This window comes from Pseudonaja textilis, chromosome 2, assembly GCF_049901715.1.
Source record: "Pseudonaja textilis isolate UNSWEBS1 chromosome 2, rPseTex1.2, whole genome shotgun sequence".
Taxonomy (NCBI): Eukaryota; Metazoa; Chordata; class Lepidosauria; order Squamata; family Elapidae; genus Pseudonaja; species Pseudonaja textilis.
Genome location: NC_141991.1, coordinates 108000340 through 108018362, shown reverse-complemented (window position 1 = coordinate 108018362; position 18023 = coordinate 108000340). Strand labels below are relative to the sequence as shown.

The 18023-nt window shown below is 36.9% G+C and overlaps 2 protein-coding genes across 5 annotated transcripts in view; one reads left to right on the top strand and one right to left on the bottom strand.

The window, feature by feature from the left end:
* RECQL5 (RecQ like helicase 5) overlaps nucleotides 1-17444 on the bottom strand; it is a 68889-nt gene extending 51445 nt beyond the window's left edge. Inside the window, exons 1-8 of one of the 3 annotated variants that reach the window (XR_015741804.1) lie at nucleotides 17098-17338; nucleotides 14424-14630; nucleotides 12550-12671; nucleotides 11605-12123; nucleotides 9455-9560; nucleotides 7047-7158; nucleotides 6657-6819; nucleotides 3777-3859 (exon numbers count right to left, since the gene is read on the bottom strand). Coding sequence is in view for 2 of the 3 variants with exons in the window: in XM_026701988.2 (XP_026557773.1) it covers nucleotides 3777-3859; nucleotides 6657-6819; nucleotides 7047-7158; nucleotides 9455-9560; nucleotides 11605-12123; nucleotides 12550-12671; nucleotides 14424-14544 (1226 nt within the window). In the remaining variant the exon portion in view is untranslated. Of the gene's footprint in view, nucleotides 1-3776; nucleotides 3860-6656; nucleotides 6820-7046; nucleotides 7159-9454; nucleotides 9561-11604; nucleotides 12124-12549; nucleotides 12672-14423; nucleotides 14631-17097 lie in introns of all 3 variants that reach the window. The other 2 variants (XM_026701988.2, XM_087924869.1) reach the window with 2 other exon arrangements.
* SAP30BP (SAP30 binding protein) overlaps nucleotides 17370-18023 on the top strand; it is a 36738-nt gene continuing 36084 nt past the window's right edge. Inside the window, exon 1 of one of the 2 annotated variants that reach the window (XM_026701989.2) lies at nucleotides 17370-17703. In XM_026701989.2, the coding sequence (XP_026557774.1) occupies nucleotides 17586-17703 (118 nt within the window). In that variant the 5' untranslated portion in view covers nucleotides 17370-17585. The remainder of the gene's footprint in view (nucleotides 17704-18023) is intronic. The other variant, XM_026701990.2, reaches the window with a different exon arrangement.

Sequence of the window (18023 nt, the reverse complement as noted above, 5' to 3'; positions counted from 1 at the left end):
AGATTCTGATGGATGATTGGGTTCTTGGGGGATTAGTGGTGATAGTTTCATTCCTCATTATCATTACTGTCCTCATTTTGTTTGCTGTGATTTTTGGCTGCTGTTCAACTGAAAGGAATAAACGAAGTTCTGGGTAAATCATCAGATCACTTGCCTTTACGGTATTTCAACTACAGAGTGACTGAGCAGTGTAAAGAGCTTCTTCTTCTTGCTATTTTATCTTTTGAGTTTAGAAATGAATGTATCAAAGAAGAAACTGGTGCTGCTAAAGCACAAAACCAATTAGCATCTGAAGGATGACTTCAAGTGAAGTTTGCATTAAGAAACCCTATTTCTGCTGGTTTTTGATGCAAGGATGGTGTCTATTTGCAATGGAAAACTAAACAATAAATGGCTGTGGTTTCAGAAATCTACGTTTAATCTTTCAAAAGGCCAGTTCTATACTTCAGATTATGTCTAATTTTTCTGAAAATTATCTACTTAACTTTTTTCTCTAGCAAACTATTTAAATGTGAAAGGACCTGAAAATTGGTCTGTTTATAGCATCTGCTGTATCTGAAATCAATTATGAACAAAAAAAAATCAAATTGCTATTTAAAATAAAGAATAGCCTTATCCTTTATACAATCCATTCTGTTGTCCAAGTGAATATATAGTGTAACATTTTTCATACAGCATATGTACAGTCTTACATACACAAAATGGATTCTTTCATGGGTACTTGGATGTTATGTCTGAGTATTCCATAGGGCCATGTGAATGTTGATTTCATAAAATTTTCACCAACAATTTGGAGGCATTATGGAGAGTTAGGATTCTTTCCATAACAATGAAAACATTCTTCTCATTCTAATGGGCCTCAAGTGCCATTCATTCAATATATAGCCAAATCTATATATACGTTATCCCAACCAATATGTAACCTAGGTCCAGAGGTGGTATTCAGCAGGTTCTGACCAGTTCTGGAGAACTGGTAGAGAAAATTTTGAGTAGTTCAGAGAACCAGTAAATACCACCTCTGACTGGCCCCACCCTCATCTATTCTCTGCCTCCCTCGCTTCTTTTGTTGCCCTGCACAGGAGAACAGAGCTGGAAAGCAGGTTAATGGGGTGGGGAGGAAATGGGGATTTTGCAGTAACCTTCCCCCAGGAGTGGGGTGGAAATGGAGATTTTACAGTATCCTTCCCCTGCCACGGCCACCAAGCCACGCCTAGAGAACTGGTAGTAAAAATTTTTGAATCCCACCACTGCCTAAGACCACTCAAGAATAGGAGAAAAAAATGACCTAAAGCAGTCATAGAGATAAGAAAAAGCATCTGTTATAAGAGTAATCTCCATTCTCACCTATATTTAGTCAACTGTCATAAAAACTAGGATTGGGCAACAATTCAAAGGATATGCCGTTTGGGGCACAGATGAACATACTTGTACCAAGTGCCTGAAATACTTTAAGCCAAATGTGAATTTTCCTGAGTTTGCATGCCATCTGTAGATGGCAGCTGGGTGTCCCAGGAAAAATTGCAGTTGCTTCAAAGTGTTCTTAACAGATGTGACGTATACATACAGGAAGCTGCTGATTCAGATTTGCTCTTCAATTTAAATCACTACCATAATGAAAAGTACGTAATTAAGTCCCTGAAGGAAAATTTGCTTTATGTTGTTTTTTTTCTACATATACAGTATATGAAAAAATTATTTTTGTTCAATTATCTTTTCTATATGTGTATGAAAAATCTATTCCTTTCAATCAGTGTGGCAGAGTAGGCATAACACCTGACTAAAACCAGGGACATCAAGTCTATAATTGGCCACAGAATACTGAGTAATGTTGCCCAGATATTATCTTTCCTACTTTTATTGTAACTTGCCTCAAAAAAGGTAAGGTGAATACAGAAACACATTCTAACTTAAGTTATGGGAAGAAAACATACAAAATATATGAAACTCCAATAGCTTTATAAGTAAGTCCCCACTATTCCAAGATTTAGGTAGCAACTCCCCCCAAATAATTTATTTCAGAATAGATCAACTCATCTTACAAGTCTTATTCAACATCGGAATGGAAGTAAATAAAGTAAATATATGAAATGACACTGTAGTACTAATGAGCAACAATTATTCAAGAATAATGTAAACAAAATTGTGTTATCTTCTTGTAACCTTATTCTACCACAGCAGTTACCATCATGTAGGCAACTTGGGCTGATCTTGAAAAAGTAAAACAGTGTAATACTTGGTCAGCATTTGGATGGAAAGCCACCAGGAAATTAGAAACCGAAGGAGTCCTTAGTGATCTTTGAATTTGGTTGTTTGCTTGCAAACATGTTATTACCTAACTATTCAAGCACTGATCATCCTACCTGCCATATTTTTCAGTCTATAAGACGCATCTCCCTCCTAAAAAAGAGGGTGGAAATGTCTGTGCATCTTATGGAGCGAATATTGTGGTGGTGGGGCAGCGGCAGAGATCCCTGCCGCCTAGAACAGCTGATCGGTAGTATTCTGGGAGGCTAATCCAACCACCAATCAGCTGCTCAGCAGTGAAAGCTCCAGCGTTCCCGGCGGAGGCAGCAATGGCAGCATTTCCGGTTGCCAGCCCACTGATCGGCAGGGCTATGGGAGGCTGGGATCCAACTGTCGCTCAACTGACCTGCGGTGGGCACAATGGAGCCATGTGCTGGGGCTGCAATAATGTGCTGAAGCTGACCAGACTGTTTGCTGTTTGCTGCTAGGATGAGTACCAGATGAATATTGGATGGATACTGGGAGGCAGAGGCAAAAAAATTTTTCCTCCTCTAAAGCTAATGTGCATCTTATGGTCCACAGCATCTTATAGACCAAAAAAATACGGGTAATATTGGTAATGAAACATCTGCAAGTAAACAACCAAGCTTACAGAGCACCTAGGACTCCATAGTTCAACTTCAAGCAACATACATTCTTTTCTATTGAAATTTGAAATTGTAGACTAGATTGGAAAGTTGCAAAAAAATCCTGGAAGAAACCAATGGCAACCTCAAACTATTGCCAAAATAACCATGCAAATACTACCACAAAGTCTTAGTTTTTATACTTATTCTACCATAATATGGATGAAGCTAACAAACTAGTGCTCTGTAAATGAATGAAATTTGTCATGATGTTTCTTCAGCTGAATGAAGGTACAGAGAAAGCTTTTGAACCTCTTTATTACAGACCCAGCCTTCGATTAAAACCCCCAAAACTAAGTAAGAAAATGTCTCTTCTCTATCCACATGTAATATCAGTCCTGCCCACCATTATTGCCTGGCATCTCTGTAATACATTAAATGCCCTCTAGAAATCCAACAACGGCACACTAGACTACAGACAAACCTATATTTTCCTATATTTAGCATTATACATTACTGTCTTACTGGAAAAGTAAGTTCCTCATGGCTCCAACAGCACAATTTATTTTAAATATAGAATTTATTTTTGTACAGGTTGTAATTTCTACACTAATTACTGAATATTGCAGCTACTATTTTATATAAGGAACATTGGTAACTATGGAGCATCCCACTTAATTTTTCACCCTCAAGCTGTTAGGCTTCACACCCTTTTTTTTTTCAAAGAAAAGAAGCTTCCCAAAAATGGTAAAATAGAGGTCAGGTTTCTCACAGATCTTCTGAAGAAAAAAACTGATAGAATACAGGCCTCTTGTGTGTGTGTGTGTGTGTGTCTATATATATATATATATCTGTAGCATAGAACAGAAAGCCTTCCAACCCATCCGAGTATCCATCCATACTTACACAAGATTTTCAGAGAAGGCGACCATAGCCTCAAAGTTTTTCATCACAGCTTTATCAGACTCCTTCAAAGAACCCCGTTTCCCCTGAGGAAACATAAAACTGAATAAACAAAGCTATCTATGTCCTGAAGCACTGAATTCAGAAAAACATTTATTCACAACAATGTCACATTATCCTTAGTTGCATAATGAACAAACAAATACGCATTTTATTTAAACCCTGTAAAAGTACTCCAGCAATTTGAAGTATACTCTTTATGGGTATACGTCTCCTTCATATAAGATTGCAGCAATTAAGTCTTCTTCACTTTTTTCTCAGTATTATTATCAATTACAACGTATTACTTGTGAATAAATAAGAGGAGCCAGATGCGTGTGGATGTGGCTCTTTACTTTTTGTAAGGCTAGAATGTACCTCCACATTAAATTTGTCTTTCTGTGTATTTTTTATGTTGTTCTAAGAAACGTAACATATGTAAGAAATCAACAGAAAAAAATTTGGATGGTACTATGTAGCCATGAAGCAGCAATAGCCTTCGGATATGTTTTTTGGGAAATGTATAAAAAACCTGGAAACAAAGCTATATTTCAGCTGTGCTATGTGGGAAGTAGAACCAACAAAAAGAATGGGAAACCACAGGCAGGTTCATTATGCATGTTGCTAGAGAGGAAGTAACGTAAGTTTTTAATGCATTCTAATCTGAAGATAAGCAGTCTGATAAGCAGAACCCGCAAGTGTTGTTGAGAAATCTGAAAATCACTGTGCATCGTAAAAGAATGTTAACAAGGAAACAAAGGGGAGGCGAAGGTATTAATGCCCCCATAATATTTATAATATTATAGGTTTTTTTTAGCATATTCTTGCCAGACTGGGCAATTATGTGACTAACCTTTCACTAATTTAGTATTTGTTGTCCTAGATCAAGCAATGAATTTTGCAAATTCAATGAGATGACACAAGTTAAGCTACCGTGTTTTTTCCTCAAAAATACAACCTACTCAGAAAGTAAGGCCTTGCTTGATTTTTACACATGTGACCTACCCCCCAAATAAGCCCTAATTAAGACATCGCCCACTCCTAGGTGCACAGGTAAAAATTAGGATGGGATGGGGGTGGTGGAGCTGCCCTACTATTTACCTTAGGATAGTTGCAGCCAGGCCTCGCACAATTCAGGCCGTTTCTTTTGCTGAAGCCAGCAAGGCTTTCCTGAAGGACTCCATAGCCGATAAGAGAACTCTGGATCAATCCAGAGCTCTATTATCGGCCGCAGAGGCCTTCAGGAAAGCCTTGCTGGCCTTGCCCAATGAAGAAGCTCCTGAAGGCCTTTGATAGTGAAAAAGAGGCCAGTGATTATGTGCACAAGTGAGGTCAATTAATGACATCCCTCCCAAAAATAAGACCTGGTGCCTTTTTTGGTAGCCAAAATATATAAACATGGGGAAAGAGGGTATGTAAATTCAATACACCCTTTGGAATACAGCAATTCAAAGATTTACCATTTGATAGCTCTTCAGAAGTATTTCAAAAGAAATACAAACTCTGTACTGATTTGCAAATTCTGGAAGGTTTAGAAAGAGTATTGTGTTTTATTGATAATATCAGGATTAGCAATTACAAGATAAAAGAATTACACAAGTTCTGGAATGGTGTGAAGAAAGAAATTTGAAGTTCAATAAGCAAAAATTTAAATTTGACATAAACTGATTTCTAGTGGTGTGAAACCAAGATTGAAGCTATTGTTAACATGCTAAACTCAAAGGATAAAATAGACCCCAGCAATTTTTAGGTATGCTTAATTGTTTAGCAAAATTTGTTCTTATAATGGCTACTCTGAAAACTCAGTTAAGGTAGCTGATGTTATAAGACATGGAAATGCCAGTACATAAGATGTATTTATAATACATTGAAAGAATTATTGACGTGTAGCTGACTACTTAAATGGGATGGTAGAAACAATTATACAGACTGCAAACAGAATGTTAGAGAAGCTGGATGATTCTGATTTTTATTTGCGTCTTTGAGCTTATGGAAATAATCCTATTTGGACAAAAAGTCACCAGCATAATTACTGATGGGAAATGTTTGCAAACTAGGTTACCAGCAGGTAGCATTTTGTTAAACTCACAGGATGACTGCAGAGATATGCGTGAACAATTGAAGCATAGATAAGAAAACAGAATTATAATTGGGGGGGGGGAATTAACCCCTTACCTCCTTTAAGTGTGTGCGATCATGTGAATCTTAGACATAGTAAAATGTGAGGACTTGCCCAAGTTGTAAAAAAAAAAATCAAACTCCTAGATCCTGCTCTGTGCAAATGGCTGAAGTTTATTGAAAAAATTGATAAAAGTTAAAGAAAGCTGAAAGATCTTATTCTGTCTTCATTCAAGCGCAGAGCATGGAATAAATTACAACTGGTGAGATCATTGCTAAAAAGGGCAACGATCTGATTTGGGGGGGGGGAACACGGACAATAGTGGTATTAAGGGGAGAAATGGAACATAAGCCAGTACAGTATGGAAATTTCGTACCTCAAAAAATCCTTTATTTACTTGTGAGTTGAATAGAATATGTACAGTATATATAAAAAAAGACAAACATGTGTTTAAGCCTGCAAGTTACTAGCGAGAACCTGTCTGCATATTAGCAAACATGACTGTCACCTTCACGAAGAGAAAGCAGTAAAATCTGAAAAGTTCTACACTGCCATGTATGTATTAAGATGTATCTTGCCTGTTTTATTCAAATATAAAACTAAATTTGCCTTCATGAGCGTCAAAATGTGAGCTATAGTACACAGCAAATGAAGGATTCTTAGTTATGAGCAGTTGATTTGACAAAGAAAGAATTCACTGAAGCCATACCACACAAGGCCCTTACCTGAAGCGTAGTAATTTCTTTCTTGATGAGAAAGCAGATTTGTTCTCTGTCAGAATGAGAGTAATAAAGGCGACAGCTTGATGGATTCCCATCTCTCCCTGCCCTTCCTGATTCTTGGTAATATCCAGCCATTGATTTTGAAATATTCCAGTGTGCAACGAATCTGTGTGATATGACCAATAATAATCTTTACATAGGATACATCTAAAATACATTTAAAATATATCCATATTAAAGGCCAACATAACCACAGCAATAAATGTAGGCCAGTTTATGATTCCTTCCCCCCCCCCCGCCCCTATTTTATTAAATGAAAAGAAGCAAAAATATATACTTCCTGATACTGAAAGCACAGTTTGTTTGGCTACTTGGTGATCATTTTGCATATACCTGACGTTGGGTTTGTCAACTCCCATTCCAAAACTGATAGTAGCAACAATGACTGGAAATTTTTCCTCCATCCATTCATTTTGAATGGAGGTTCGCTCTACCAGCTTCAGCCCTTAGGAAAAAAAAAAAGGACAATAGTATAATATCAGCAGACTTTATCTTTATCCATCCATTTATCCATTTTTTTCTTACACTTATATGTCATGAAATACATGTTGGAACAGCATCTTAGAGACTGTAGATGGGCCATCAAATCTGACTCATCTCTATCTCAGAAAACTAAGCAGAAGAGCAGGTGCTGTACTGGGCATTCTTTTTTTTTTTAAGTCTCACTCCAGAAAAAATATTGCATAGAGAAGGCAACACATCAAGTGCAGTAAGAAACATTATGGTTAACTGTGGTTAAGGAGTTGGATCTGGAGCAGGAAGACCCAGGTTCTAGTCCTCCCTCTTAAGCATAGAAGTCAGCAACTTTGTGCCAGTCACTCCCTCTTAGCCCTAATCAGTGTTGAGCTCTGCAATAAGCTATCTGTTAAACAAAATACCCATATCACAACATATATTGATAGCTTCATGTATGCAATGGGCAAACACTGTGTAAAAACAAATAAATCCTGTAACCATAAGGAACTAATATTAAGAACAAGATTAACATTCATAAATGTTATTAAATATAGGGTGATAGTATTCTATTGTCGTGGTTTTTGTTCACTTTGTTTTCTTCTCCTTATGATACAATGTTATTCATATATTAATGAAAATTGTATTGTTTAGATAACACAGAATAATGACAATAAAGGGGAACAAAAGATATTATACCAGTATTAATTACAACTTAGGATATTGATTAGGAGCATAATGTAATTTGACTTTTTCATTCAAAATTGAATATAACATTAGAAAACAGAAACTGCTGCAGACTGCATCAAAATATCCCTTATACCGGGGTTGCCAACTTTTTGGACCTCAGGGACCACCAAACTCATAATTTTAGATCCCAGGGACCACTAACTGGTTCTATGAGCGTGGCCTAATAGGTGGTGTGGCTGGCTGGGCATGGCTTATATGTAAATATTATAAATATTTATATAAATATTGAATTTTTTATAAAAAAGAGCAACTTTTACCCAAAATCAGGCAAAGAAGGCTGGCAGATTGAGTTGCTCACAGAATCACAGTTTCATTCAGAAATCTATCTATCTGCCATTGGCTAATTCAGTCTGTCACATCAAATTTGCTTGCAAGCAAACTCACAAAATTAACTCACAACATACCATGTATGTAAATATCGAATTTTTTTTATAAAAAACAACTTTTATCCAAAATCAGGCAAAGCAGGCAGACTGAGTTGCTCACAGAATCATTCAGTGAGCTATCTATCTGCCATCGGCTTGCTCAGTCTCTCAAATTTGCTTGCAAGCAAATCTTCAGTCCTAAAGGAGGTTCAGCTGTGCTTAGCTAGAAAGCAAGAAATCCAACCATTTCCTGCTTTCTAGCTAATCTAAATCTCCAAGCACAACAGAACAGATGATGGTCGGAAAAAGGAAAAATAGCAACTTAGCAGACAAATTTGTCGGGTAAGGAGTGAGTGGGCAGGGGGGGTTCCCGCAGGCCATGTGGGCTGAGCAGCCTTGTGTTTCTACGCAGCCTGGATTAATTGCTTTGTGGGGGTGAGATTTCTCTGCGGCCCACCAAAATTTTCTCACGGCCCACCAGTGGGCCATGGCCCACCGGTTGGCGACCACTGCCTTATACAATAAAATTTCAGCCTTGAGCTGATTATTTAGTGCTAAAGTCTTCACTATGCACTCTAACAATATTTAAAATGTTTTTAAAAATAGTAATTTTAAAAAGAGAATAAAAAGAACTATTGGGTTTCTAATTGCCCCTTTTTTGTATATCTGCTAATTTACAATATTGTAGACGTCTAAGTCCTTTAGAAGCCAGACTGAAAATGACTATATTTGCCATACTGAGTGATATATTGTATATATGGGAACCTTCTTGCTTAAATTTACTTAAAATTCTACTCTGTATATACAGTTTGGCTTTACTGCATATTCTCTAAGATTAAGTTTTCACTCAGATATTGTCAGATCTTCTAGTATTGAGCAAAATTTATTCTCACTGCTAGAAGCATTTATTTCAGTAAATTGTTTTTTTTTCTGAGATTATATCTGTTTGAAATATCCTGTTTGAAATATCATGTATATCAAACATTAACTTCTAATTATTATATTTTAAGTTATGAAAATGCTTGCTTACAGGGCCCTGTTTTATTTTGATCAATGCCCATAAAATTACACAAAAAAATTGCATTTCTTGACTAGATCAGAATAAAGGCTAAGAAACTTTTTTTTGCACACTAAATAATTGCTTGGAGTGGAAAGAAACAGAGCTTTCATTACCTGCATGATATGCCTTTGCTTTTACTCCTCTATTGCTTAGCTCAATAGACACTTGTTCACAAGCATCTCTCATCCTGCAGTAGATAATTCCACAGCCAGGATACCCCTGCACAGAGGAAAAGAGAATGAAGCTAACATTAGCATCATAAGGAAATGCAACAATAAACAAGCTACAGATATGAAGGACTAAAAGATAAGTTTTCATATGCTTGGCTTAGGGTTAATACTACACATATTTTATACAGAAGCCAACAGATTCTCATGAACCTTTTGATTTTGTACCAGAACTTGTACCAAAGTCTGAATGGTATCTGCTACACTGAACAGTCAAGCCAAAAAAGACTATCAGTGGACAATGTTTATATTTTCTGACTCCAGCCATTCATATAGAACAGAATTAGAGTACTATGGTCCCTATGACTTGTGGACTTTAACTCACAGAATTCCTGAGCCAGCATGGCTGACTCAGGAATTCTGGGAATTGAAATCCATAAGTCATAAAAGGGCCACAGTTCCCCGCTTGATTATAAATTTATTTATAATTGTTTATTTCAAATATTTATATGGTTGCCCAACTTGTAAAACACAACTCTGGGTGGCTCTGGATTTTAATTTAGTATTAAACTATCTAATTATTATTAGACTCATATCCTGCTTTTTCTCAGGGAGCGCTAGGTAGCATACATAGCATCCTTTTCTCTGATGTCTTCTGTAACAATCTGTGGGGTACACTGGGTTAAGAAACAGTGAGTGGCCCAAGAATGTCTATGACTGATCCTGGATACGAACCTGGGATCAACAGCTTAACCACACTGCCTCTTTAAAAAATACCTGTAGCTTTCTTTTTTTTAAATCAATATAGACTACGCAAACTTGTGTCACCTTATGGGAAAAAGAATAAAGTAACATTGTATTTATTCTGTTTCCAATCAGGTGACACAGGTTCTGTTTACTCCACAATAAGCTAGATTTCTATAACACTTACATTAGTTTATATAATCTTCTATTCCTATACAATATTTATATAGTCTGCATTTTCATGTACAGTCCTTTTGCTGCAATCTGACTCTGCCAAGCTAATCAAGAATTCAAACTCCCATGTGCTGCTAAAAAGTTCATACTTGCTTAATGAAATCTGTAGGGTTTGAATTCTTTCTTTTGAACCTTTTGGATACATGTCACCTATGTACTTATTTATTTATATCCCTCCATTATTCCTGCATATCTAGAATATTGCGAGAATGGGATTATAGTTCTCCATATGCTGTCTAATAAACTTTTCCAGTAGCCCAAGTTAATGTGGGCAATGCTGAGGGCTGTTGAGATCTAGCAATAAAGAAAATTTAAGAGGATCACAGCTTCCCTTCATGGATATATAGGCAGTCTTTGACTTACGACCACAATTGAGCCCAAAATTTCTGTTGCTGAGTGACACAGTTGCTAGGTGAATTTTGACCCATTTTATGACCTTTTTTGCCACAGTTGTTAAGTGAATCACTGCAGCTGCTAAGTTAGTAACCCAGCTGTTAAGTGAATCTGGCTTTCCCATTGACTTGGCTTGTCAGAAGGTCACAAAAAGGTGATCACGTGAGTTTGGAATATAGAAATGGCCGTAAATATGGACCAGTTGCTAAGCATCTGAATTTTGATCATATGGGATCATGGGGATGCTGCAAAGATTGTAACTGTGAAAAATGGTCATAAGTCACTTTTTTCAGTGTCATAATTTTGAATGGTTACTTAATGAACTGTTGTAAATCAAGGACTACCTGTACATAATTATTCTTTCTGAAATACTGTTTATCATTTAGCTGTTTTTTCTGAAAAAAAGCCACTTCAACAGAATTATCCCATGCATGTCTACTCAGAAATAAATCTTGAGTATAGTTTTGACTGAACTATATACTTTTGAACCTCTTAAATATTGATATTATCCATGAAGCTACAGGTATATTTCACAGCTGAGTTCCTAGTTATTTCTCTATAGATGCATGTGATGTCTTATGTATGTTCTGTCAGGGAATTCCTCTCTCTAAACAAATAGCAAAGGAAATATGCTTCAATCCAAGTTTTGTCCTATCATGTTAGTTGTAAGTTACCTAAGACCAAGAAGCCACAAGCAACCTTTTTTTAATAGAGATTTCACTCACCCCTAATTCATTTTGCTGTCCAAGAGACTTCAGACAGAAATCCTTCAGATTTTCATAGGGATCTGCTAAAAGGTCTTTAAACTGCACATCGTAGAACAGATTGGGCCTGAAGCAAGGTGTCCTGAAAGTGGCAACAGGCTGCTTTAGCTTCAGCAGGGCTATAATATCTTCCTGAACTTGCTTAGTAGCTGTGGCTGTCAGGGCTATGCATGATATATTGGGCATGCGACAACGCAAGGAGCCAAGATGCAAATAGTCCGGTCGGAAGTCATGCCCCCACTGGGAAACACAGTGAGCTTCATCAACTACCAGGTAAGAGATAAGATTTTGAGACATTAGACGTTCCAAGGAGGGCCGAAAAGAAGCAGAAGCTGCCATCTCTGGAGTGATGTACAATAACTTTATCTTAGGATGGTCACTTGTCAAGTCAGCAAGGATGGCTTTTCTCTCCTGAGCGGACATCTTGGAATTAAAAGAGCTCACTCTGACTTTGAGAGAGAGCAAATGATCCACTTGGTCCTACGGAAAAAGTGAAAGGTACTTTACAGAAAGAAACTGACCAGCCAACTGCTGCAATTTGAAGATTAAACAAGTTGATTAAAGAAAGATGACAATGAGCATCATCCATTATAGTATCAAGATTAAAAACAATGAATTCCTTGAATTTTTATTTACATGAAATTTCTAAACACCTAAAAAGTTTGACAGAAAAAGATAATTCAGAACAATTACATATATAATCTCCTGTGGCAATGCCTGAAGGCCAAAGAAAATGCTAATTCCAGAATTTCCAATTACTTTCAGTTATGAGACTGAACTATGCAATAACCTGTACTTATTGATCTGAATTAAGCTAACAAGCTCTTCAGAAAAGGCTGATTTCAAGACATTTTTCTATTTAAAGAAATGTATTTCTTCTTTCAAATATGTAATTATAGAAGATACCTGAATAAGTGAAATTAATGGTGAAATCACTATCGTGATGCCCTTTGCCAAAACTGCTGGAAGCTGATAACACAGAGATTTCCCTGCTCCTGTTGGCATACATACAAATACATCCTTTCCCCCTGCAAAAGCAACAACAAAATGGACAAAGATCTTTTTTTTCAATTACAAGTGTCTCTAGATTCTGTTTTGAAAACCAGAACATTTTTTTTCCTAGGATATGCATAGGATATCAAATCTTACATATATCCATATAAGCACAAGACTACCATGACAACTCATTATAGTAAAACATATTAGAGCTAGGTACTCTATGAAAATGATTTAAAAGAAATGTTTTAAGTGAACTTGATTTTCTGCTGTTCATTGACAGAACCTATTTTTTTTTTCAGTCTGAGTCCAGAAAAAAGGTACCAGAGATTATGTTTAATGAGTGGATTTTGGTATCATATACCGAGATATTATTTAAACGAGGCTCTAAATTGGCCATCAAAAGGCTACAAAGCCCCATAGCAATCACCATGTCTTACTCACTGATGTTGCTGAAATGTGTCCATGGGCTTCATTCTTACATGGAGTGCCCATGAAATTAATCAAATGTAACTGGAACTATGACATTTGCACTTCTGGGTCCCATATAATAAATTATTTTTTTAAGAAAACTCCTCCTTGTTAAAAAAGCCCTGTATGCATGCACATTATCAGGTCTCAGTTTTTTGGCACAGCATGCTCTTTTGGTATAGCAGCTGCAGGACAAAGGAAAGATGGAGCAGAATGTCATGGTGAGGAGAACAAGCTCTTTGCAGTTGTTTTTTCTAGGTGATAGATGGGACTGGATTTCTATTTGCTTTAATTTCAGCCAATAGCACACAACTAATATTGATTTTTTAAATTAAGGTGAAATGGTTCATTTTTGTGGGTCAGAAAAATAGCCATGAGTTATAGGTAGTCCTCAACTTACAATAGTTCATTTAGTGGCTATTCAAAGTTACAACAGTACTGAAAAAAGTGGTCAAGCTATTTATATTTGGATGCTTGACAGATGGTTCATATTTATGATGTTGCAGTGTCCTGGGATCATGTGATCATCTTTTGCAACCCTCTGACAAAAAAAGACAATGGGGAAGCCAGATTCACTTAACAACCTGTTACTAATTTAACAAACTTCAGTGATTCACTTAACAAATATGGTAAGAAAAGTCGTAAAATGGGCCAAAATTCACTTAGCAAATTTCTCACTTAACAACAAAAATTATGGGCTCAATTGTGATCATAAGTTGAGGACTACCTGTGCAGTTTTATTTGATTTCCATTCTAGGAATGACCAAATTTGACTCCAGTCCATAGCTCTTCAGTTTGGATGTATTATGAAATTACTGTTAACTGAAAACTTTCAGTATAAATTGTAGTAAATCACATTTCAGTTTAGGGATAAGCCAGAGTCATCCAAATTGATGTAAAATCTAATACCGGGCAAGCACTCTGTAAATGTATTAGGATTGTAACACATTTGCATGACTTCTCAGCTAGCATGACCTTTGGAACTTGCAATTCATTTTCTTAGAAATGGGTCTGTTTAATGGGGTTTATTTCCCAGATAAATCCATTTTTACTACAAATTTGGCCAAGTTCAATTACTCATTTTAAGAGAGTCTAGGGAAATCTGGAACTGAAATAATAAATCTAAAAGATTTTCTGTAATTTCAGCAGTAGAAAAAAGTCTTTTAAAATATTCAGAGCTTTTTCACTGTACGTTTTTATCTTATTGTTGCAGGGAATAGAATTTAATACTTGCCATGTTTTGGGAAGCTGGGAATCTTTGAATGACATGTTAAAAATATTTTACACTGTCATAAAAAGTACTTGTGATTTACCTTTTACCACAGTCATAGTTGCACTTCCTTGCAATGAAGTCTTGAAAGAGTTAAATCCAAAAACTTTTGTCAGAGTTTGCAGAACTCTATCTTCCAATCTTGAAGAAGAGATGTTACTCATCTTAAAAGCCAATACTAGGAGTAATTCAAACTAGAGGTAAGGAGAGGGCCTTCATGCAATTATTTTCTTTTCTTGCAAACCATCACCTGTATAGGCATAACAGATGTACTTCAATAATACCATCTTCTTTAAAATGAAATATAATTTATTTTTATACAACCATCACCATGCCAGTTATATTCTCTGACCTAGTAAAATACAAAAGGGTTCTTACTATTCATTAGCCTATAGAAAAAGCAAAACTATAAATATATTGGATTATAATCCAGAGACTAAAAGAACCTAGGCACAAGAAATGTAACTTATTTTCTTGCTTTTTTGGAATGCAGATTATTATCTTATAATGTGTACTACTTTTTCTATTGCCTTGCAGCTGTGTCCCAACCTGCTCAATTCCATGCGATGTTCTAAACAATAGAGAAGCAGCTGCCTCTTCAGGTTGTTTTTCTTCTTCCCAGTTTAGGCTATAGTTTTGGGATTGTTCAAGGGGTGATCAAGCAAGTACTGAGCCAAATCTTAGCTTTTTTACGTCAGCCTTAAATACTCCACAAAATGGAGTATCTAATCCAAGAATTAGAAGAATATGGGGCGATAGCAGGACTAAAAATTAATAAAGATAAAACAAAAGTAATAACCAAAAACTTGATAGAAAGTCATAAAAAACAATTGGAAAGGAAATTGGGACTACAAAATGTCAAAAAACTTAAGCATCTAGGACTTTGGTTAACAGGAAGATGCTCTTCCATAAAAGAGGATAATTATAGGAAATTACTTTCACAGATAAAGAAAGATCTGGCCAATTGGGGAAAATTACAACTATCATTATTAGGCCAAATAGTGGCCATAAAAATGAACATACTACCAAAACTATTATACTATTTTCAAACAATACCTATAAAATTGGATAAGAATTTTTTTCAGGAATTAGATAGGACGGTAATGAAAGGTATATGGATAGGGAAAAAAGCACGAATAAAATTGAAAACGTTACAAGATAGTGGAACCAGAGGCGGCCTTGGACTCCCAAAATGGGAAACATATTATCAAGCAGCAATTTTACTATGGGTTAAGGAGTGGATAAACTTAAAAAAATAAAAGAATTTTATTTGGGTGGCATGCCTTTCTATGGGATAAAAAGAATAAGATCCACTCCAATTTCCATAGACATTTGATAAGGGATTCACTTTTACAAACATGGGAGAAAATAAAAAAAGCATTATTTGAAAAGACCAAACTGGATCTCACCTATGGAAGCTATATTATATCCAAATACAAGGGACACTAAAAAAATGATTAGATATAAAGAATTGGTTGATGAACAGGGGGAATTAAAACACTGGGTAAACTAAAAAAACAAGGGATAATATTAGACTGGTGGGTATATTTGCAAATTCAAACTAAATTTAAGAAAGATGTAAAGGAGCTAGGGATAGATAGACTTACAAAAATTGGACCAAATCTTGACAGGCAAGGATATAAAATTTATAACACGAACATATAATTATTTACTGGAGGTAGAACTAGATGAGGAAATTGTTAAGGGACCAGTGATTGCCTGGGCAAGAAATGTGGGTCATAATATAAATTTGGATGAGTGGGAAAAGACTTGGTCTGAGAATTGGAAGCTGACTTTGTCGACGGCATTCAAAGAAAATCAATATAAAATGTTTTGTAGATGCCACTTAGCGCAGGCATGACTGATGAAAATGTATCCAACCTTGAAATCAAAATGCTGGAAGTGCAAACAAAAGAAAGGGACATTTTTCCATATGTGGTGGCAATGTATAGAGGTCAAAAAATACTGGAAGAAAATACAGAGATGGCTTTTTGAGATTACAAAATATAAATTGAATTTGGAACCTGGAACGTTTTTATTAGGTATGATCAAAGGGAATTTGAGTAAAGATAAAAGATACCTTATTGTACACATTTTAACCGCAGCAAGAATCACTTTAGCACAAAATTGGAAAAGTAATAAAATGTCACCAGATGAAGTTCTGATTCAAAAAATAATGGACTGTGCTGAACTAGATAAATTCACTATGGAACTGAAAGGCAAAGAAGATCGAGAATACTATGCAACATGAGAGAGGTGGTATGAAGGATAAAAATAATGTATAGTCACAAAATAAGAAACATGTATATACAATGACACAAAACTGTTAATGGAAATGAGCTTTTTGTATTTTTTGTTTTTTAAGAATAATTTTTTTAAAAAAACTGCTCCACAAAATACGATTTTTTTTAAGGTCAGAAAGTACTCCACAAAATGCATCTTTTAAATTCGCACGATATAATATTTAACCCTTCAAGGAGGGGGTGAGCTTGGAGAACAAATCGCTATTTAACCGACACTTAACTCTTGACACCAATTTGAATTTCCCGACCTTTTTATTATCACTTTTCTCAAATTACTTTCTAACGCAGATCTGCCAGAGAAAACCTAGCAGGTTCGAAGAGGTACGATGAAAAAAAGTTCAGACCCTTGTCCGCGGATAGAGGTTAAAAAAATCGGCGGGATTAAAATAATCTCTAGGTATAGACCACTCCAACCTTTTCCATCTGAGGGAAGCCGAGACCGAAACTCGAGACCGCGGCCGCGCGGGGAAGCGTTTTAATGCAGCCATAAACTAGCTATTAAATTTCTTTCCTTCCCAGCTCTCCGAAACTATGTTCTTGCGCCATAGGCCTCAATGAGGGCGCAGCCGTTGCCAGAATCCCGGTTAATTCAGACAGCTTTGTATTCCAGCAGCATCGGGGACTTCGGCATCGCTTCAGCGCGGGTTGATGACGTAAGAGGCCGATGAAGAGCCGAGACTTTTTTTGGTGTGGGCGGAAATGCTCTTCCACTGTGTTGAACGACACCCAGCAGTACACGGAATCCTCCTTGGGAGGGAGGGAAATACCTGGGGGGGGGGGGGGGAGGAGATTGGTCCGCGGCTATCGCGATCCCGAACAGAAGGACGGTAGTTCCGGCGATCACTTCGCTAACGCCATTTTCTTGCGCCGGAAGAGAATTCAAACGGAGTTCCAAAAGGAAGATGGCGGCGGCGGCGAAAAAAAGCGTTCTATCTTCCTTGGCGGTTTATGCGGAAGATTCCGAGCCCGAGTCTGATAGCGAGGCCGGCGGAGTCGGTAGCGATCGAGGAGGAGGGACGGGTGAGGCCTTGGGGCGGCGGCTGGCGGTGGTGGCTGTTTGGTTGGGTTTAATAAGACGCCATGCCTCGTTTCTTCTTTGAAAGCTGATCGGGATGGCTCCTGATCAGCTTCAAGTCTTTGCTGGGTATCCTGATGCATCATAGGGTTGGCTTCGGCTTCGTGTTCAGGGAGGTAGGATAAATGGCTTTATTCGCCGTTGAAGCTTTCTCCTCCTTCCACTCTCCGTTTCCCGGTAGGGTTTTGGCGCCCCTGTTTTTCTTGACTGATGGGTGTTGTGGCGGTACATTCCTCTCGAATGTTCTTGGGCGGATAATTTGGCT